The sequence below is a fragment of the Daphnia pulex genome, chromosome 9, assembly GCF_021134715.1.
Source record: "Daphnia pulex isolate KAP4 chromosome 9, ASM2113471v1".
In the NCBI taxonomy this organism is placed as follows: domain Eukaryota; kingdom Metazoa; phylum Arthropoda; class Branchiopoda; order Diplostraca; family Daphniidae; genus Daphnia; species Daphnia pulex.
This window is the reverse complement of record NC_060025.1, coordinates 1329401-1351483: the sequence shown is the minus strand read 5'-3', so window position 1 is coordinate 1351483 and position 22083 is coordinate 1329401. Positions and strand designations below refer to the sequence as shown.

General features: G+C 36.6%; 2 protein-coding genes and 5 long non-coding RNA genes across 17 annotated transcripts; 4 read left to right on the top strand and 3 right to left on the bottom strand.

Moving 5' to 3' along the window:
* Positions 1 to 1851: 1851 nt before the first annotated feature.
* On the bottom strand, positions 1852 to 3067 carry LOC124202199. Its single transcript, XR_006877978.1, has 4 exons — positions 2917 to 3067; positions 2723 to 2854; positions 2452 to 2660; positions 1852 to 2104 (listed from the first exon to the last, which is right to left on the bottom strand). It is a non-coding gene; the product is annotated as an uncharacterized LOC124202199 (long non-coding RNA).
* A 128-nt stretch (positions 3068 to 3195) lies between these two features.
* Positions 3196 to 4312, top strand: LOC124202198. Of its 2 annotated transcripts, none has more exons than XR_006877977.1 (4): positions 3196 to 3299; positions 3369 to 3499; positions 3555 to 3760; positions 4060 to 4312. It is a non-coding gene; the product is annotated as an uncharacterized LOC124202198 (long non-coding RNA). The 2 variants fall into 2 exon arrangements; XR_006877976.1 differs by having other exon boundaries at positions 3196 to 3306; positions 4060 to 4248.
* Positions 4313 to 7850: 3538 nt separating this feature from the next.
* LOC124202196 lies at positions 7851 to 9712 on the top strand. 5 transcript variants are annotated; one of them, XR_006877973.1, is made up of 6 exons: positions 7851 to 8096; positions 8252 to 8434; positions 8531 to 8763; positions 8833 to 8958; positions 9019 to 9224; positions 9524 to 9712. It is a non-coding gene; the product is annotated as an uncharacterized LOC124202196 (long non-coding RNA). The 5 variants fall into 5 exon arrangements; XR_006877972.1 differs by having other exon boundaries at positions 8833 to 8963; positions 9030 to 9224; XR_006877970.1 differs by having other exon boundaries at positions 8833 to 8963.
* A 4978-nt stretch (positions 9713 to 14690) lies between these two features.
* On the top strand, positions 14691 to 15591 carry LOC124202193. The gene is made up of 3 exons (XR_006877963.1): positions 14691 to 14933; positions 15089 to 15271; positions 15368 to 15591. It is a non-coding gene; the product is annotated as an uncharacterized LOC124202193 (long non-coding RNA).
* A 462-nt stretch (positions 15592 to 16053) lies between these two features.
* Positions 16054 to 18019, bottom strand: LOC124202194. 6 transcript variants are annotated; one of them, XR_006877969.1, is made up of 6 exons: positions 17928 to 18019; positions 17795 to 17871; positions 17485 to 17609; positions 17168 to 17402; positions 17002 to 17084; positions 16054 to 16847 (listed from the first exon to the last, which is right to left on the bottom strand). It is a non-coding gene; the product is annotated as an uncharacterized LOC124202194 (long non-coding RNA). The 6 variants fall into 6 exon arrangements; XR_006877968.1 differs by having other exon boundaries at positions 17168 to 17250; positions 17311 to 17402; positions 17795 to 17964; XR_006877965.1 differs by having other exon boundaries at positions 17168 to 17266; positions 17320 to 17402; positions 17795 to 17964.
* A 338-nt stretch (positions 18020 to 18357) lies between these two features.
* Positions 18358 to 20850, top strand: LOC124202189 (cytokine receptor-like factor 3). Its single transcript, XM_046598498.1, has 9 exons — positions 18358 to 18610; positions 18667 to 18863; positions 18934 to 19272; positions 19340 to 19503; positions 19569 to 19770; positions 19841 to 20026; positions 20088 to 20315; positions 20378 to 20489; positions 20547 to 20850. The coding sequence occupies exons 1-9, from the start codon at positions 18385 to 18387 to the stop codon at positions 20786 to 20788; spliced, it is 1896 nt and encodes a 631-aa protein (XP_046454454.1). The 5' UTR covers positions 18358 to 18384; the 3' UTR covers positions 20789 to 20850.
* On the bottom strand, positions 20830 to 22071 carry LOC124202192 (protein BUD31 homolog). Its single transcript, XM_046598501.1, has 5 exons — positions 21935 to 22071; positions 21680 to 21782; positions 21296 to 21418; positions 21034 to 21200; positions 20830 to 20975 (listed from the first exon to the last, which is right to left on the bottom strand). The coding sequence occupies exons 2-5, from the start codon at positions 21771 to 21773 to the stop codon at positions 20925 to 20927; spliced, it is 435 nt and encodes a 144-aa protein (XP_046454457.1). The 5' UTR covers positions 21774 to 21782; positions 21935 to 22071; the 3' UTR covers positions 20830 to 20924.
* Positions 22072 to 22083: the final 12 nt, after the last annotated feature.

Here is a 22083-nt window from a genome sequence, read left to right as displayed (position 1 = left end):
GACTGATAAATTGTGTAGTTAGATTAAATTACAAGTGCATTTCTGGGCTCCCTTCTTTTCTGTGGCCCCGTTTCCCTAACTAACCACTAACCAACGCCCGCCGGTGGTCACTCACCCGCTGTGAAACCAGGAGGAGGGGAGGGCTCTGGTTGAACGGGGACTTGGAAGGCGCATGATCCGACGAAAACTTTTAGAGGGTCATGAGTCTAACCCGGAAGCCTATTATGACTAATCGCTCCCCAGTAAAACTTGCCTCGCACTCTTCTCTCTTCTTCCATTTCCAGGTAATCTCCCTGGATCTACGCCGACACTGCATGTGCGAGTTTTAGCAAGCAATCCGTCACCCAATTTGACAAAAAGTGATAGTTTGTTTTCACGGAAATTTCGTCAGACGGTTACAAAATTTCTAATTCAACAATCTCATGTAGAAATTTGCATCTAGTCTACTGGTGCAAATTGTGATTCTTTAAGCTTGATTAATTTAGGTGATGTGTTAAAGAGCAATTGTGGGTAGCTTAACAATAGAACTAATCCACTTTTTCTGAATATTTCGGTTTTAGATCACTTTGTTGTTTTTAGATTTTCTTGTGATCTATCTTCAAAATATTCTAAAAAAGTGAATTAGTTCAATTTATTAGCTACTCACAATTTTTTTAACACATCTCCTAAATAATCAAGCTTAAAGAATCGCAATTTTCACCAATAGACTAGATGCAAATTTCTACATGAGATTGTTGAACTAGAAATTTTTTGACCGTCTGACGCAATTTCCGTGAAAACAAACTATCACTTTTTGTCAAATTGGGTGGCGTATTACTTGCTAAAAAGCCTCGCACAAAAAAAATTGTTTCGAACCGGACGCTCTGTTTAATGAATTGTTTATTTTGTAAGCGTTCCAGAATTACATATTATATAAATGGTTTATTTATTCAACAATAATAATAATATATTACAGATATTAGTGGGGTAATGGGGGTTTAAGGAATAGGTGTTGGTGGAAGTTATGGGGTTTAAGGAATGGATGTTGGTGGAAGTTACGGGGTTTGAGGATTAGATGTGGTTATATAGATAGGTATATGGATGTGATAGACAAAGGATTTTATTTCTACCTTATTAAAACAAACCACGACTTCTTCTAGTTAATGAAAATCAATTACCCCCCCCCATCTCCTCCTCGCTGGTTTCCCAATCGCGAAGGCATGTTTATTACTTGTTCAACGTAAAAATTCCCCGTACTACTATTTTTTTTCATTATCAACATATAAACGGTTAACTGCATAGACACAAATAACAATTAAAACTGGATGTAACTTTTGTGCACAACACCAGCAGTCCGGCACCAAGGAACAGCAACAGCATAACTCGATGCAAAAAATCTTTCACCAGTATAGGCTGCAACAACATGCCATATTGGACAGCAAAATCACTGCTACGTAAACATAAACCTATGGGCTATGACCAAATGAAAATAATGTTTGATCAATGAAAATTTTGTATAAAATTTAAAAAAAATCACTTCAAATGGAGTTCACCCAAATATTCTATGGCTATCTGATAACTATAGTTTAAACAAAAATTTACATGAAACTAGATTACTCGTTTAAGATTTCATTACAAATTCATTTGAAATTTGTAGTGCTCTGCAGCGAAACCAAAACATTCTTCTACAGTATCTGCCCATCTTGTTAACCAATTCCCCTTAAACAATCCATAACTCAATTTACATATGATCAAAGGAAAGAGCTGTTGACATGATGAAATCCCCAAATGTTAAAATTAAACAATGTAAGCAATTATAGTAGTCCAAGCATGATACTTCCCAAGTTAGAACTTATAATTTTATCAAATTACCATTTCAAGGAGTCTTCTTGCAGTTCTACTAGATGTCCAACATTTCGGCAACCACAATGCAGCATGATCCAGCGTCAACTCAGATATGGCTGATCCCAGAAGACTTGAAGCATGGGACTCTCCCACACTCCAGGACAACATCAGCACCAAAGACCGCATGCAACAGCTCAATTTAATCACACCTTTCACTGGATGACTGCAACGAATCCATGCACATATTAGACTGCAACAAAGAAGCGCAGACTTCACCTGGCTATTGAAAAACAAAAACAAGTTACTAACAAGGAACAGAATCTCATGTGACATAACAAAACAATAGAAGTATGAAGATAAACTATACAATCTCTCAGAATTACCTTGATTAATCTTACAAAGGAATTTGTAGTTGTCAAGTTTTACAATTTGAAAATAACAAATGTAATCTACATTTCCATAATGGTCTTAACTCATAATTGCAACAGAGAAGCAAAGGGGTCTACTCTATAGTCATTAACTAAATCTGTAGCAATCAACTATCAGCGACTATCAGTTGAAAACAAACAAAAAAAAAACAAAAAACAAGATTTCCCAAGTTACAACCAATAATATCAATCAAATTACCAATTCAAGAAGTTTTCCTGCAGTTACACTTGGGATAGCACCAGCTCGATAAACTGCATACAGAAGCTGCAACTCAACCATGACTCCATCACACCTTTCACCAGCTGGCTGCAACAAAACCACATTAATGATACTACAGCCATGAAGCTCAGACTTTGCTGTGTTCTAAATTTCTGCAACAGTTGAGTAAAGGGATCTCCATCTCCGACCTGAAAATCAATGAATAAAAGTAAAACCTATTGCATTATTGCAGGGAGATTGATCAACTTACTTTACTAGCTCCGAAGTGTTTCTGCACGAGATGAGACGTACAGCTAACAATGGCCGACATTTCGACAAAATGGACAGCAGTTTTCGACCCGCATCATCACATTTGGCCAAGTGAAATTATATGCCAGATTGCCTGTAAATTCAGACAGAGACGTCAAAGATTAATTAAATTGAAGAAATCCAAACTAGCATTACCAATTACAAATGGCTAAAAATGTAGATCGACACCAATCAACTTGGAAGACCCTTTCAAGTCACGTCTCCGGAAACAAATGGCGAATATTTCTTCCTCACGAAGACACTCGCGCCACCTGGCGGATGGGGGGACAATCCGCCGTTGTTTTTCATTAAGTTGAGATTATCGCCGCTAGATGCGCTAAAAAATTAGCGCAAAAAATTAGCGCATCTAGCGGCGATAATCTCAACTTAATGAAAAACAACGGCGGAGTGTCCCCCCATCCGCCAGGTGGCGCGAGTGTCTTCGTGAGGAAGAAATATTCGCCATTTGTTTCCGGAGACGTGACTTGAAAGGGTCTTCCAATTTGATTGGTGTCGATCTACATTTTTAGCCATTAAATGTAATTGGTAATGCTAGTTTGGATTTCTTTAATTTAATTAATCTTTGACGTCTCTGTATGAATTTACAGGCAATCTGGCATATAAATTCACTTGGCCAAATGTGCTGACGTGGGTCGATTCTGCTGTCCATTTTGTCGAAATGTCGGCCATTGATAGCTGTACGTCTCATCTCGTGCAGAAACACTTCAGAGCTAGTGAAGTAATTTTGTTGATCAATCTCCCTGCAATAATACAATAGGTTTTACTTTTATTAGTTGATTTTCAGGTCGGAAATGGAGATCCCTTTGCTCAACTGTTGCAGAAATTTAGAATACATGACAAATTCTGAGCTTCATGGCTGTAAATGTGGTTTTGTTGCAGCCAACTGGTGAAAGGTGTGATCGAGTCATGGTGGAGTTGCAGCTTCTGCATGCAGTTTATAGAGCTGGTGCTATCCCATACAGGAAAACTTCTTGAATTGGTAATGTTTTTATATTTTTTATTTTGCATTCAACTGATAGTTGATCGCTACAGATTTAGTTAATGACTAGAGAGTAGACCCCTTTGCTTCTCTGTTGCAATTATGAGTTAAGACCATTATGGAAATGTGGATTACATTTGTTATTTTCAAGTTGTAAAACTTGACAAATACAAATTCCTTTGTAAGATTAATCAAGGTAATTCTGAGAGATTGTATAGTTTAACTTCATACTTCTGTTGTTTTGTTATGTCACATGAGATTCTGTTCCTTGTTAGTAACTTGTTTTTGTTTTTCAATAGCCAGGTGAAGTCTGCGCTTCTTTGTTGCAGTCTAATATGTGCATGGATTCGTTGCAGTCATCCAGTGAAAGGTGTGATTAAATTGAGCTGTTGCATGCGGTCTTTGGTGCTGATGTTGTCCTGGAGTGTGGGAGAGTCCCATGCTTCAAGTCTTCTGGGATCAGCCATATCTGAGTTGACGCTGGATCATGCTGCATTGTGGTTGCCGAAATGTTGGACATCTAGTAGAACTGCAAGAAGACTCCTTGAAATGGTAATTTGATAAAATTATAAGTTCTAACTTGGGAAGTATCATGCTTGGACTACTATAATTGCTTACATTGTTTAATTTTAACATTTGGGGATTTCATCATGTCAACAGCTCTTTCCTTTGATCATATGTAAATTGAGTTATGGATTGTTTAAGGGGAATTGGTTAACAAGATAGGCAGATACTGTAGAAGAATGTTTTGGTTTCGCTGCAGAGCACTACAAATTTCAAATGAATTTGTAATGAAATCTTAAACGAGTAATCTAGTTTCATGTAAATTTTTGTTTAAACTATAGTTATCAGATAGCCATAGAATATTTGGGTGAACTCCATTTGAAGTGATTTTTTTTAAAATTTTATACAAAATTTTCATTGATCAAACATTATTTTCATTTGGTCATAGCCCATAGGTTTATGTTTACGTAGCAGTGATTTTGCTGTCCAATATGGCATGTTGTTGCAGCCTATACTGGTGAAAGATTTTTTGCATCGAGTTATGCTGTTGCTGTTCCTTGGTGCCGGACTGCTGGTGTTGTGCACAAAAGTTACATCCAGTTTTAATTGTTATTTGTGTCTATGCAGTTAACCGTTTATATGTTGATAATGAAAAAAAATAGTAGTACGGGGAATTTTTACGTTGAACAAGTAATAAACATGCCTTCGCGATTGGGAAACCAGCGAGGAGGAGATGGGGGGGGGGGTAATTGATTTTCATTAACTAGAAGAAGTCGTGGTTTGTTTTAATAAGGTAGAAATAAAATCCTTTGTCTATCACATCCATATACCTATCTATATAACCACATCTAATCCTCAAACCCCGTAACTTCCACCAACATCCATTCCTTAAACCCCATAACTTCCACCAACACCTATTCCTTAAACCCCCATTACCCCACTAATATCTGTAATATATTATTATTATTGTTGAATAAATAAACCATTTATATAATATGTAAATCTCAATTTTATTCTGGAACGCTTACAAAATAAACAATTCATTAAACAGAGCGTCCGGTTCGAAACAATTTTTTTTGTGCGAGGCTTTTTAGCAAGTAATCCGCCACCCAATTTGACAAAAAGTGATAGTTTGTTTTCACGGAAATTGCGTCAGACGGTCAAAAAATTTCTAGTTCAACAATCTCATGTAGAAATTTGCATCTAGTCTATTGGTGAAAATTGCGATTCTTTAAGCTTGATTATTTAGGAGATGTGTTAAAAAAATTGTGAGTAGCTAATAAATTGAACTAATTCACTTTTTTAGAATATTTTGAAGATAGATCACAAGAAAATCTAAAAACAACAAAGTGATCTAAAACCGAAATATTCAGAAAAAGTGGATTAGTTCTATTGTTAAGCTACCCACAATTGCTCTTTAACACATCACCTAAATTAATCAAGCTTAAAGAATCACAATTTGCACCAGTAGACTAGATGCAAATTTCTACATGAGATTGTTGAATTAGAAATTTTGTAACCGTCTGACGAAATTTCCGTGAAAACAAACTATCACTTTTTGTCAAATTGGGTGACGGATTGCTTGCTAAAACTCGCACATGCAGTGTCGGCGTAGATCCAGGGAGATTACCTGGAAATGGAAGAAGAGAGAAGAGTGCGAGGCAAGTTTTACTGGGGAGCGATTAGTCATAATAGGCTTCCGGGTTAGACTCATGACCCTCTAAAAGTTTTCGTCGGATCATGCGCCTTCCAAGTCCCCGTTCAACCAGAGCCCTCCCCTCCTCCTGGTTTCACAGCGGGTGAGTGACCACCGGCGGGCGTTGGTTAGTGGTTAGTTAGGGAAACGGGGCCACAGAAAAGAAGGGAGCCCAGAAATGCACTTGTAATTTAATCTAACTACACAATTTATCAGTCTTGGATTACAGCATTCTCTCGTCGGTTTTCAGTTTCACCAATGGAGTCCATGATCAGTAGCGAAGGATTACTCTGTAAGCAGAATGAAAATTTAATTGGATGACAATCATTTTCAATAAGATTGTAGCGAAAAAAAGCAATACTTCAAATCAAGAGGGACTGTGTAAGGAGCTAAATAGGGAGATTCAAGGATAGCAGCCTTTGGGTTAGCAAACAAGGGAGTAAGGGACCTCGTTGACTTTCTTGAAAGAACATTACTTTTCATATTTAGGAACCTGAAGGTTAGAACCTGTAAATGAAAAAATAAAAATAAACATTTTTATAATAAGTAAAAGAATAATCAAACAGTTTTAAGTATATTACTCACGCAATATTTTTCTCGCCAAATCATCATCTTGTCCAAGGAAACGCCATCACACATCGCCAACAGCCAAAAATCTAAGGGTAAAACTCCGTGCTGTGTTGAGAGCAGGGTAGTAGAAGCCGGTTGGGTAGTCGAATGATGCTGGTCGCCTAAATGATGTTCATGTAGGCCGCATCTTCTCGGTCATTACCTAAATGGCTAAATCAAGAAACAAAATGTAAACAAAATTTAAATTCAGTGACATGACAATGAAGTTACACAGGTAACACCAATCAGCTTTCCTAAGCAATCCAGAAAATGGAATGAGTCAAGTTCGATGACAAAGCGAATGATCCGCGTTGAACGTGTGGTCATTGCCTTATTTTGGAGGGATAACCAGATGCCACACATTTGGTCTTATAGGCAACATCTAAATAAGAAACCAAACAATCGTTAAAATTGCTATTAGTATGACAACTTCTCTAAATTCAATGTAAACACAACTTACAATGATGATAGCATGATCACAATATTAAACCTCTTTTTTTGTTGTTGAAAAATAGGGAGATTCATGGGTAGCAGCCAACGGGTTAGCAAACAAGGAATCTTGTTGACTGTAAGTCCTTTTCTTGGAAGGACATAACTTCTCATATAGTCAGTCATGCCAATTTAGAAACCTGTAAATAAAACAAAAATTCATATTAGACTGCAATTAATAAAGTTCAGTAACATGACAAGTGAACTTTTATACATATGAAACCACAAATCAGTTATCCAAGATTCTCTATAAGATGGAATGAGAGATTGTTCCATGCTGGAGTCGGTGATCTAGCAAGTTCAATAGAAACAGCCGATAATTAAGATTAATCCTAATAAAACATGAGAAGAATATATGTTTTAGCATGAAATAAAGCTAGTGTTGGTTTTTACCTGTATCATTTTGATGACACATTCAGTAGAACACAATGAGTTTGAACAATATAGCTCACGGTAGGTTGCATGACTTTCAAGTTTACTCTGACTGTGAGTTGATGAGAAACATTGAGGTTATCCAACATATAAACGGAATAGCACACATCACCGACAAGTTATTACAGACGAAATCACTCGAGTTTACCTATGAATCATTGGTAATTTTCGAAGCTAGCTTAACGTTGATTGTTGACTCATAAGATGAAATGATTCACCTATGTTACAAATTTCGCGTTTTGGGGCAAGAAAAGGGAATTTTGCATGCAGTTTTATATTTGACCGCTAGGTAGCGTTGTGGCGATTTTTTTTTTATTTAAAGTTTGTGACTCTTTCGGCGTGCCATAGGGTATGGCTGCCATAATAGCGTGCCATACGTAACTAAACTGATTAAAAGCTATGCCGTCTAGCGTCAGAAAAAAGAAACGTTCAACAGTAACATGTAAACAATGTCCGCTTTAGCTCGTTGACACTCATTGAAAGAATTAACAAACAAAGACAAATAACTTTGGTACTCGCGTAATATTCTCCCCTCCAATTTCTAACTCGTCTTCACCAAAAATCCACTGCAGCATCGCACATATCACAAGAGACGAAATTCCCAAGGTATAATGTTTCTACAATGAGAAGGCAGTTTGACATTCGTGTATGTGCCTTGTCTATGGCATCTGTTCGTGATTCCAGCTAGATACCTTTTAAACTTTTAACTTCATTCCTGTCATTCTGCACTTTGCCTTCTGATGAATTTTTCTTTTGTGTAGCTCTTGATGACCATGTTCCAGCCGTTAATGGAGTACAGATGCTGACTGATGAGATGGTGAATGCTGTTCTTAAAGCTGTTGCTGTGGTGTCACATTTCATTGTGTTGTTTGTTCATTTGTCAATCATGTCAAATCTCTTCCATATCTGGCACTCAAATCTCATCTGTGCAGTATACAACTGAGGTAACCTGATCTTACATGATTTAGGATTGATTCAATTGTGACAAAAAACTTTCTGTGCCAAACAAATAATAACACTGTGTGATTCTTCAATTCCAGAGATAATTACAGGTCCTTCTAACTCTATTCCGCCCCCTCGAATTTCTCCCAATTTTTAGCGCATCTAGCGGCGATAATCTCAACTTAATGAAAAACAACGGCGGATTGTCCCCCCATCCGCCAGGTGGCGCGAGTGTCTTCGTGAGGAAGAAATATTCGCCATTTGTTTCCGGAGACGTGACTTGAAAGGGTCTTCCAAGTTGATTGGTGTCGATCTACATTTTTAGCCATTTGTAATTGGTAATGCTAGTTTGGATTTCTTTAATTTAATTAATCTTTGACGTCTCTGTATGAATTTACAGGCAATCTGGCATATAAATTCACTTGGCCAAATGTGCTGACGTGGGTCGATTCTGCTGTCCATTTTGTCGAAATGTCGGCCATTGATAGCTGTACGTCTCATCTCGTGCAGAAACACTTCAGAGCTAGTGAAGTAATTTTGTTGATCAATCTCCCTGCAATAATACAATAGGTTTTACTTTTATTAGTTGATTTTCAGGTCGGAAATGGAGATCCCTTTGCTCAACTGTTGCAGAAATTTAGAATACATGACAAATTCTGAGCTTCATGGCTGTAAATGTGGTTTTGTTGCAGCCAACTGGTGAAAGGTGTGATCGAGTCATGGTGGAGTTGCAGCTTCTGCATGCAGTTTATAGAGCTGGTGCTATCCCATACAGGAAAACTTCTTGAATTGGTAATGTTTTTATATTTTTTATTTTGCATTCAACTGATAGTTGATCGCTACAGATTTAGTTAATGACTAGAGAGTAGACCCCTTTGCTTCTCTGTTGCAATTATGAGTTAAGACCATTATGGAAATGTAGATTACATTTGTTATTTTCAAATTGTAAAACTTGACAACTACAAATTCCTTTGTAAGATTAATCAAGGTAATTCTGAGAGATTGTATAGTTTATCTTCATACTTCTATTGTTTTGTTATGTCACATGAGATTCTGTTCCTTGTTAGTAACTTGTTTTTGTTTTTCAATAGCCAGGTGAAGTCTGCGCTTCTTTGTTGCAGTCTAATATGTGCATGGATTCGTTGCAGTCATCCAGTGAAAGGTGTGATTAAATTGAGCTGTTGCATGCGGTCTTTGGTGCTGATGTTGTCCTGGAGTGTGGGAGAGTCCCATGCTTCAAGTCTTCTGGGATCAGCCATATCTGAGTTGACGCTGGATCATGCTGCATTGTGGTTGCCGAAATGTTGGACATCTAGTAGAACTGCAAGAAGACTCCTTGAAATGGTAATTTGATAAAATTATAAGTTCTAACTTGGGAAGTATCATGCTTGGACTACTATAATTGCTTACATTGTTTAATTTTAACATTTGGGGATTTCATCATGTCAACAGCTCTTTCCTTTGATCATATGTAAATTGAGTTATGGATTGTTTAAGGGGAATTGGTTAACAAGATGGGCAGATACTGTAGAAGAATGTTTTGGTTTCGCTGCAGAGCACTACAAATTTCAAATGAATTTGTAATGAAATCTTAAACGAGTAATCTAGTTTCATGTAAATTTTTGTTTAAACTATAGTTATCAGATAGCCATAGAATATTTGGGTGAACTCCATTTGAAGTGATTTTTTTTAAATTTTATACAAAATTTTCATTGATCAAACATTATTTTCATTTGGTCATAGCCCATAGGTTTATGTTTACGTAGCAGTGATTTTGCTGTCCAATATGGCATGTTGTTGCAGCCTATACTGGTGAAAGATTTTTTGCATCGAGTTATGCTGTTGCTGTTCCTTGGTGCCGGACTGCTGGTGTTGTGCACAAAAGTTACATCCAGTTTTAATTGTTATTTGTGTCTATGCAGTTAACCGTTTATATGTTGATAATGAAAAAAAATAGTAGTACGGGGAATTTTTACGTTGAACAAGTAATAAACATGCCTTCGCGATTGGGAAACCAGCGAGGAGGAGATGGGGGGGGGGGTAATTGATTTTCATTAACTAGAAGAAGTCGTGGTTTGTTTTAATAAGGTAGAAATAAAATCCTTTGTCTATCACATCCATATACCTATCTATATAACCACATCTAATCCTCAAACCCCGTAACTTCCACCAACATCCATTCCTTAAACCCCATAACTTCCACCAACACCTATTCCTTAAACCCCCATTACCCCACTAATATCTGTAATATATTATTATTATTGTTGAATAAATAAACCATTTATATAATATGTAAATCTCAATTTTATTCTGGAACGCTTACAAAATAAACAATTCATTAAACAGAGCGTCCGGTTCGAAACAATTTTTTTTGTGCGAGGCTTTTTAGCAAGTAATCCGCCACCCAATTTGACAAAAAGTGATAGTTTGTTTTCACGGAAATTGCGTCAGACGGTCAAAAAATTTCTAGTTCAACAATCTCATGTAGAAATTTGCATCTAGTCTATTGGTGAAAATTGCGATTCTTTAAGCTTGATTATTTAGGAGATGTGTTAAAAAAATTGTGAGTAGCTAATAAATTGAACTAATTCACTTTTTTAGAATATTTTGAAGATAGATCACAAGAAAATCTAAAAACAACAAAGTGATCTAAAACCGAAATATTCAGAAAAAGTGGATTAGTTCTATTGTTAAGCTACCCACAATTGCTCTTTAACACATCACCTAAATTAATCAAGCTTAAAGAATCACAATTTGCACCAGTAGACTAGATGCAAATTTCTACATGAGATTGTTGAATTAGAAATTTTGTAACCGTCTGACGAAATTTCCGTGAAAACAAACTATCACTTTTTGTCAAATTGGGTGACGGATTGCTTGCTAAAACTCGCACATGCAGTGTCGGCGTAGATCCAGGGAGATTACCTGGAAATGGAAGAAGAGAGAAGAGTGCGAGGCAAGTTTTACTGGGGAGCGATTAGTCATAATAGGCTTCCGGGTTAGACTCATGACCCTCTAAAAGTTTTCGTCGGATCATGCGCCTTCCAAGTCCCCGTTCAACCAGAGCCCTCCCCTCCTCCTGGTTTCACAGCGGGTGAGTGACCACCGGCGGGCGTTGGTTAGTGGTTAGTTAGGGAAACGGGGCCACAGAAAAGAAGGGAGCCCAGAAATGCACTTGTAATTTAATCTAACTACACAATTTATCAGTCTTGGATTACAGCATTCTCTCGTCGGTTTTCAGTTTCACCAATGGAGTCCATGATCAGTAGCGAAGGATTACTCTGTAAGCAGAATGAAAATTTAATTGGATGACAATCATTTTCAATAAGATTGTAGCGAAAAAAAGCAATACTTCAAATCAAGAGGGACTGTGTAAGGAGCTAAATAGGGAGATTCAAGGATAGCAGCCTTTGGGTTAGCAAACAAGGGAGTAAGGGACCTCGTTGACTTTCTTGAAAGAACATTACTTTTCATATTTAGGAACCTGAAGGTTAGAACCTGTAAATGAAAAAATAAAAATAAACATTTTTATAATAAGTAAAAGAATAATCAAACAGTTTTAAGTATATTACTCACGCAATATTTTTCTCGCCAAATCATCATCTTGTCCAAGGAAACGCCATCACACATCGCCAACAGCCAAAAATCTAAGGGTAAAACTCCGTGCTGTGTTGAGAGCAGGGTAGTAGAAGCCGGTTGGGTAGTCGAATGATGCTGGTCGCCTAAATGATGTTCATGTAGGCCGCATCTTCTCGGTCATTACCTAAATGGCTAAATCAAGAAACAAAATGTAAACAAAATTTAAATTCAGTGACATGACAATGAAGTTACACAGGTAACACCAATCAGCTTTCCTAAGCAATCCAGAAAATGGAATGAGTCAAGTTCGATGACAAAGCGAATGATCCGCGTTGAACGTGTGGTCATTGCCTTATTTTGGAGGGATAACCAGATGCCACACATTTGGTCTTATAGGCAACATCTAAATAAGAAACCAAACAATCGTTAAAATTGCTATTAGTATGACAACTTCTCTAAATTCAATGTAAACACAACTTACAATGATGATAGCATGATCACAATATTAAACCTCTTTTTTTGTTGTTGAAAAATAGGGAGATTCATGGGTAGCAGCCAACGGGTTAGCAAACAAGGAATCTTGTTGACTGTAAGTCCTTTTCTTGGAAGGACATAACTTCTCATATAGTCAGTCATGCCAATTTAGAAACCTGTAAATAAAACAAAAATTCATATTAGACTGCAATTAATAAAGTTCAGTAACATGACAAGTGAACTTTTATACATATGAAACCACAAATCAGTTATCCAAGATTCTCTATAAGATGGAATGAGAGATTGTTCCATGCTGGAGTCGGTGATCTAGCAAGTTCAATAGAAACAGCCGATAATTAAGATTAATCCTAATAAAACATGAGAAGAATATATGTTTTAGCATGAAATAAAGCTAGTGTTGGTTTTTACCTGTATCATTTTGATGACACATTCAGTAGAACACAATGAGTTTGAACAATATAGCTCACGGTAGGTTGCATGACTTTCAAGTTTACTCTGACTGTGAGTTGATGAGAAACATTGAGGTTATCCAACATATAAACGGAATAGCACACATCACCGACAAGTTATTACAGACGAAATCACTCGAGTTTACCTATGAATCATTGGTAATTTTCGAAGCTAGCTTAACGTTGATTGTTGACTCATAAGATGAAATGATTCACCTATGTTACAAATTTCGCGTTTTGGGGCAAGAAAAGGGAATTTTGCATGCAGTTTTATATTTGACCGCTAGGTAGCGTTGTGGCGATTTTTTTTTTATTTAAAGTTTGTGACTCTTTCGGCGTGTATGGCACGCCGAAACCGACACAAAAAAAAAATGTTAAAAAAAAAAGAAAAAAAGAATCGACTAGCGCCATCTAGCGGCCAAAAAAACAACTACGTGCAAATTTAGCGCTCTTCACACAATTCACTCTGTGTAATCACTATCTGAGTATCTGTAACACCTTTATTGGTGATTGTTTCACATTTCATACGTGTCTTGCTTGTCGTACAAAATTTCTTTTTCAGCTATATAAATGAAGTAAAATGGTTAAGCAGATTACCCGGGAGGAATTACAAAATCTTTTAGGTAAATAAATAATGTAGGCTCCTAGGTAGTGTTTAGTGTCACCTTACCAATCCTATTACGAAGTTAAAGAAGAAGAAACCTACAACAGGCATTAGGGTTAGCCAATAGTTACGTGGCGCTAAATTGATAGACGACTAATTAAGTAGTAAGCGTTGGATGGTTCCAATAAATTTGTTGTTGCGGATGTTGAAAGTCAGCTCCATTCGTAACAAAATAAGCCCCGTAAAGTTCACGATGCTGGAAAGATTGCGATGCCGAAAGATTAGCCTGTGCCAATTAATGACGACAGTTCAGTATGGCTAGACTAGAAGACAGCTTGTCTGAGTCAGATAGCGCTTAATAATTTAAACTTGAGAGAATAACGTGATATGCATCCTCACATTTCTTGGGGCCCATCATCATGCGTCGGTAAACTAAGCTACTCTGTAATTTACTTGGTCTAAAAAGTAGAAAATTGATCGTTCCAACAGACTGGAGTAGCATTTTTTGTGTGAGTTCTGGCTGTCACGAACGTAGAAAGCAAATAAGGGTGACATCTAAATAACGTTTATGAGTTCAAAAGTTTAGATTGTAAAGTTAATCACAAACACAAGTCGTGTTTTAAGTAAATAACGACACGCGCGATTGCACTTGATAAAAGACCGTCCTTCTGTTCATTCTGTTCATATTACAGAACCGATCTGGCAAGGGACGAATGGCCATCGTAATATATCTGGCTATCAGGGCTCAGATTCAATAACGAAGCGTGAGGTTGAGCAATCGATGAAGACCTCCTTGTTCCCGTTCCAGACGGCCCAGTTACCTGAATGCCAGGATTTAATTTCTTAAATCTTGATTCGTATCTAGATTGTTTTTCAAGAAGCTGGATTAAAAGAAATTTTGTACGGCAAGCAAGACACGTATAAAATGTGAAACAATCACCAATAAAGGTGTTACAGATACTCAGATAGTGATTACACAGAGTGAATTGTGTGAAGAGCGCTAAATTTGCACTAGTTGTTTTTTTTGGCCGCTAGATGGCGCTAGTAAATTTTTTTTTTTTTTTTTTAAACATTTTTTTTTTGTGTCGGTTTCGGCGTGCCATAGGCGTGCCATAGGGTATGGCTGCCATAATAGCGTGCCATACGTAACTAAACTGATTAAAAGCTATGCCGTCTAGCGTCAGAAAAAAGAAACGTTCAACAGTAACATGTAAACAATGTCCGCTTTAGCTCGTTGACACTCATTGAAAGAATTAACAAACAAAGACAAATAACTTTGGTACTCGCGTAATATTCTCCCCTCCAATTTCTAACTCGTCTTCACCAAAAATCCACTGCAGCATCGCACATATCACAAGAGACGAAATTCCCAAGGTATAATGTTTCTACAATGAGAAGGCAGTTTGACATTCGTGTATGTGCCTTGTCTATGGCATCTGTTCGTGATTCCAGCTAGATACCTTTTAAACTTTTAACTTCATTCCTGTCATTCTGCACTTTGCCTTCTGATGAATTTTTCTTTTGTGTAGCTCTTGATGACCATGTTCCAGCCGTTAATGGAGTACAGATGCTGACTGATGAGATGGTGAATGCTGTTCTTAAAGCTGTTGCTGTGGTGTCACATTTCATTGTGTTGTTTGTTCATTTGTCAATCATGTCAAATCTCTTCCATATCTGGCACTCAAATCTCATCTGTGCAGTATACAACTGAGGTAACCTGATCTTACATGATTTAGGATTGATTCAATTGTGACAAAAAACTTTCTGTGCCAAACAAATAATAACACTGTGTGATTCTTCAATTCCAGAGATAATTACAGGTAATTGGTCAAGAGTCAAGACACAGTCCAACACATTATGAACCATTTGTCAGCATGGAAAGCTGATGGATTTCACCACACCATTCACCCACCACCTGAGAGATCTGATAGACAGAACTATGAATCTAAATGAGAAATTTCAATTAAAAATTAGTGAATACATTTTTCTTGTATTTAATAACATGGAAGAAGTACAGTTAACCTTAGCAGTATTCATATGTAAATAAATTATTCAGTAGGTTATAAAAAAAATTCTTATCGCGTAATTTTTCTGTTAATATCATAACTTTTTCTCAAACTAGTTGTAGTCAAACAACGGAAATATCATAATAATATTTAGTTCAGAATGGAAATAGTGGAATAAATAGAATTTCTTTAAATTTTGATTAAGCTCGTGAATAAAGTTCAATTCAAATCATTTTAAGGCTGGTGGACCAAATCTGTAATATTATGAATATCGATCCTTATTTTAGCTTGAGTTTAAAAGTTATTTTTCACCAGCAATGTTTTACTACAATCAAACCATGTCAAAAGTTGTAGCAATTCATATAACCACATAAACATATGTGCAGCATTATTATCCTGTTGTGTGTTGACAGTTATAGACCAATAAATGAATACAACCAGCATTTGTTTAGTACAACTGCTAGATGTGGAATATGAAATAGAAAAACTTGCCAAACAATGAGTAAATTTAATGTGGGTAACGCCAAAAAACAGCGGGTATAGATATTCGTCATGTGGGAATGGAAGTAAAAAAATTAAAACAAGTATGAAATTTAAATTCACTACAAGCAGAAAAAGAATAATGTAGGAATATAAACGATAACTTGCATTCTTAATTTATTCAGGATCAGACGTTCAGTGGACGCTCACTTTAACTTACTGAACATTAAATAGGCTGGCAGTACCGGGAATGACTCATAATTTCAATGTGGTTAATTAACAAGTGAGCAGCTTGGATTGGATCATTAGAAATGTACAAAGTAAAACTAAAAATTAACAAAAATGGGCTTAAAACGATCAAAGCAGAATACTTCAGTAATTGACTCAACTGAATACTTCAGTATTGAACCAGGATTGAACCAACAAACAGAACAAAAATAAAAGACAAAAATTCAATACTCACGCAATAGTTTCCTCTCCCAAATCATCAGCTCGTCGTCCCGAAAAAAATCACCATGACACACAGCAACAATGATGCATCCAACAATCTTAAGATTAAAACTCTATGCTGCGTTGAGAACAGTTATAGGAATCAGTGAAGGTTGACCCACCCAGTGGTCCGTTGGGTAGTCGAATGATGCTGGACGCGTAGCTGGAGCAGGCACAACTCGGAGCGACGGAAGGAACGCACGCAAGTGTGCAGTACTGTTGAATCACAGCACGTCAGCCAGTCAGTCGTCGTTGATCTCTTGTCAGTTTCCACCAATGGATGAAGTCCAGGGAATAGCGGCGCAGTATTAACCTGAAATGAGAATGTATGTCATTATATAGCAAAATCTTCAAAGAAGATTGTAGCGTCAGTAAACAAAAATTAAGATGAACGGCCCATTCTTAGTCTGAACTTAAGAGGGAAATTCAAGGGGTAGCATCAGCCAACAGGTTAATAAACAAAGAACCTAATTATGATCTCTTTGTCCTTTTCCTCTTTCCTGGAAGGAAAACCAGGATGCTGATTCTCTTTCAGTCTAATACACAAAACCTAATAAGAAACAAAACAAAATAATCAAAACTGCTGTCAACACATGAATTGAATTCTCTAAATTCTATGTCAACATAACTTACAGTTACAGATGATTGATGGTGGTGGCTGTGATGACTGGTGATTTAATAGAATTTTGGTGGTTGGCTGGTTGCCAATCACATCACTATAATAGCCAAAAACTGTTTTCAATTACATATTAAGGCAAGAAATAATCTAGCAGCACATTTTTTACTTCCGTCTGCTATTGGAAGTTTGCTACAGCTTATTGTTGGGAATAAGGAAACGAATTTTCAGAAATACTACTCAAGAGAGAATCTGTTAAAATAAGAAATATTCAATTTACTAGTTTATATTTTTTGAGCTTGATATGGTGGCAAAGTAAACATGTTACACTAACCGTTTGCATAAAGTTGTTGTGGTTTATAGGAAAAATCCAGAAGTCATTTGTCATTTGTGAAAACTAGGATTGGTATGGGAATGCCCATGATCCATAAATATAAGCGGATGGTAAAACAGTCACATCTAGGAAAAGTAAAACACAGATGTGTGTGTAATTATGGTGATCACTCTATGGTTAATACAGACTTACTTTCATGTCATATTAAAATTATATTTGGTTGAATAAAATGATAAAAACAAAGATACTGAGATATGGTTGATGTGTTTGAAGAGCTTTTAAAAAATTCCTCACAGCCTAAGAACAGTACCTGATAAGGAGCGTGAAACTAGATTTCTGTGAATACATCAACGCAGTCTTCATAACTTGATATTCATAACTGCAAGCCTTGATTCATTGTGTTTAACTACATAATACCGGAACATTTCTAGATCTTGTTTTACCATAAGGAGAAAAGAGAGGAGTCTGAATAGTCTGCAATACAACTCGGCGTGCTTTTGAGATATGCATGGTGATAATATCACATATCAGAATCAGAACACTTAATTATCGAACACAAACACCACTCTAAATAAATGCAAAAAAAAACTCTTGACAATATCAACGGCAACTAAAATTCCTTATGTTCTGTAAAATTTTGCATATTTTCATCCACTTTTAAAGAGATTAACACGCGCTGAGTACAGGGTGGGACGGTGGGATGCCATGTTGGTAGCAAAGAGGAAGGATAATGGAAATGGCCTAATAGAGACATTAGAGAGAGGGGGCGGTGTCGTCTGTTTGTTTTCTGTGACACCAGCGCACAAGCGGCAATGACGACTACTAACGAATAAACAACTTGACAGTTGCTTCAAACGTAAAACAGTATTTTTGTGTGTTTGGTGTTTAAGCGAATAAACGATGGATAGAAGTAGAACCGATGAATTTAATTTTCAAATAAATCACATTGTATCACAAAACGAAGCCGGATCGAATGTAGAATTGTCTAATGAAATCTCTTTCAACAGCAACGTCACCTCATTTGAAAATATATCATTTTTCATTACGACCCACAAATACCCGACTGGTTTGAATTTGAATCAAAAACGAACTCTGAGAAAAGCTGCTACCAATTTTGCCCTTATTGGTAAATAATCTTCAGTCATGTAAAAATATGTGATTTGATATTCATTTTTTTTTTAGATAACAAGCTTTACTATGTTGGCAAAAGCAAAACAGACAAAAGGCTTGTTATCTTGGACGAAGATGGGAAGAAACAAGTTTTTGAAGATTGTCATGGGAGCACTTCTGAAGGAGGGCATGGGGGTCAGAAGAAAACACTGGAGAAAATAGAAAGCTTCTTCTTTTGGCGTGGAATGGTGAAAGATGTTGTCAACTGGGTATATCCTTAAAAAACCAAAATTTCAGAATAACTTATTTGATAACAATTACATTTTTTGCAATTTGCAGATAGCAGCCTGTGAAATTTGCCGTCAGAAAGAGGAGAAACGAAGTCAACTATGCAAAAAGGTCAAGACCATAGACTTCATTAGTGAAACAATAAGCCAGCACTCTCCAGATGTATGTCTAGATGATGCCATCACATGTAGTGAAACTGATGATCTTTATGATACAGCCAAGCAGAACATGGAACAAATCCAATCCTCCCTAAAAAAAATTCAACACTATGAGAAGGAAATTGTAAACATGGCCAAAAAGGCTGATCTGGATATTGACGATGTACTGGACTTCCTCTTGGCTAAAATCGTGAAACTAATCAGTAGGAAAAAACGCGAAATGAAAGCACAAGTAATGAATAATTCTTGTTTAACCAATAATGCAAAGAGATACCAAACATTTCTTTACTTAAAAACAGGTTGAAGAACAGAAAAATAGATCTCTAAATTTACTCAAAACGTCTCGTAAGCAACTAGAAGGAAGATTCAAGACGACAAGAAAATTCGTGTTAGATGTGGAGAAATCTGCTAAAGATAATCAGCCGTGGGAAACACCGCTTAATAAATCAGCGATAACCGCGAAGTATTAAACTATATTAAGTCGTTCACCCCAGGAAATTTAATCAAGTCGTCCTGTTGAATTGTTAGTTTACCTGAAGTACCGCTAAAAGAAAACCTTGGTGGAATATGGAGTGTCTTTCATGCTGACGAAGCTCACACAGAAATCGAAAAAATTGTCATGTCCTGTGGCAGTATTTGCGAACAATCTCCGTATGAAATATCCAACGTTTTGCAACTACCAGCTTCACTACGCCTTACCATTAGCAACGTCCAGTCCCAACACCATCCCGTGAGATTTACTTCCTTATATTATAAATGAATACATAAGTTTAACTTATTAAAAAAAGAGAATTCTTAAGTTATTTAGAGAAACCCATGAATCCCCGAGTTTTGTTCCAACTAGGAGTCTACGACTTTATCACTGTCTTCACAATCCTGACGTTGTTACAGACGATGACTTTGTACTCCATGAAAATCAAATTCAATCCATTGATTGTCTCAGTGGAGATACTGAAGTCTTCCTCAACTGTCTCCAAACTCGTCAGGTACCTTTTTGGTATTTTTTTTCTAAATTCAAAATTTCCAACGAATTTTTAAACGATTTAGGTTTACGCCATTTACATCAGCTACCGCGAAGAAGGGTCATCCGAGTGGTCACCATGGAGCTTTCAATTTCTTACCAGTACAATAATTCCTGGTTTTTCGTGGGAAGTAGGCAGTAGCGATTGGCAAATGTCTTCCGATCACAGAGTCACTACTAAAATCATAGATTCCCCCACGCCGATTTACTCGTCATCTGCGCAATATTTTCCAGGATGTCGCATCAGCTTCACTGTGAGTTCTAAATATTTTTACAAAATTATTTATTTATTTAATTCCATGTTCATCAAATTAAGTTGGAGGAAGTACCTAACATTTTACACGCTGACGATGGGTTCGCTTTGATTGATCAGTGGGTGCAAGGAGGTACTCTAAATCAGGAGGGGACTCTCTTTGTAAATGTTGAAGGTATTAACAATCAAATACCCATAATCTATTAACTTATTATTCGTATTTTTTTTAAAGGGAAAATCTTTGTCGATGGAAAATTCATTGATGAATTCGATCCTCTTTCACTTGTAAATTCTACCCTGACATTGGTTTGCCATCCACAAATTGAGAAGGTTGCCGATGGGATCAGAATGGAACTAACGATCTCCTGCCACAAAAAATCTCACTTAATTTACTGGAGCGTTAGGAACCACATTACCAACGTATACTTTGCCGCAAGGTTTCATCAGCCGGGAGCCCGTGTAACAATTGGTTGAAAGAAATTTTAAATTTAAAGAATGTAAATAGTTGAATTAAATAAACGCCGAACTTACGTTTACTGTTCATTTTATCAAAAAACAAAGTTTTGTCATAATTGTAGTATTAAAAAAATGGATCTCGTATTCGTAAACTTCATCCTGAGCAGCCACGGCAACCGCAATGGACACATTCGACAATTTTGCCCTAATTAAAGACAGCAGATTAGTATTTATTTAGAAGAATTTTAAAGATGTAGATGTACCTCTTCCATTTTAGCTTTGGGCACGCGGCAGATGCAGTTCGTACCAAAGTTTGTGTCTCTTGTTTGAATGCACCGGAGGCAGCACAAGTTTTCGTAACCTTGCTTTTTCCATTTTGCGATGAGACTGGAATCGGCGATGTGCTCTTTTAAGCAATAGTCGTACAATTCTTAATTTCAAAAAATGAAATAAAATTGTTAAGCCATGGAGTACGGAGCATGTGGAATGTGAATAAGCTGCTACATGATTGATTTGAATATTTACCTCGCGAAATAGCTTTACGCTTGTAAAAGAGATCAAAGATGTAACGGGAGCGCTGATGGTGAATTTTAAAAATGGGCCACAATGCTTCAACCTTTCGTTTGCCTTCATGGGGATCAGTTTCAGCTATTTAAAATGGAAAAAATATTCAAGCAAAGTTTATTAACTGACCAATCAGGAAAAATAAGATAAGAAGCATTCATCATCATTTAAACTTTTTAATAAAGATTTAAATGCTTCATAATTTTTTTTGAATATTAACACAGGAATATAAATTATGGAACATTTTTTCATGTATAAATCTCTATGATTAACTTCAGACATATAGAAGCAGTCCCCGTTAAAATGAATATCATATTAGCAATACAAATGGATAGTCATTCTTACCTTCTCTCATTTTTGCTTCCAATTCTTCTAATGTGGGTTCAATCAACTCCCATCCTTCTGGAGGGGGCTTCTTACTTCTCTTTACTTTGGGCATTGTGTAAAACTAAGTAAATAAAATGAAACAAAATGAAATTATGATCAAGCAGATGTGTGCCACCAGAACTGATGTAACAGAACCAGTAGATGACAAGCTGAAATTAAATGCTGTATAACAGATTCACTACAATTTATTAATGAGATCACGGAAATTCAAACCTTGGAATCTGAGGTACGCCTTTAATTTTTAGAAAAAAAAAAGATATAAAGATCTTGGCAGACAAAGTGACAATTCAACAGCGGTAACACAAGCAGACTACACTTGTTCGAAACGGAACGCTCTCAACGACATAGATGCCATATGATAA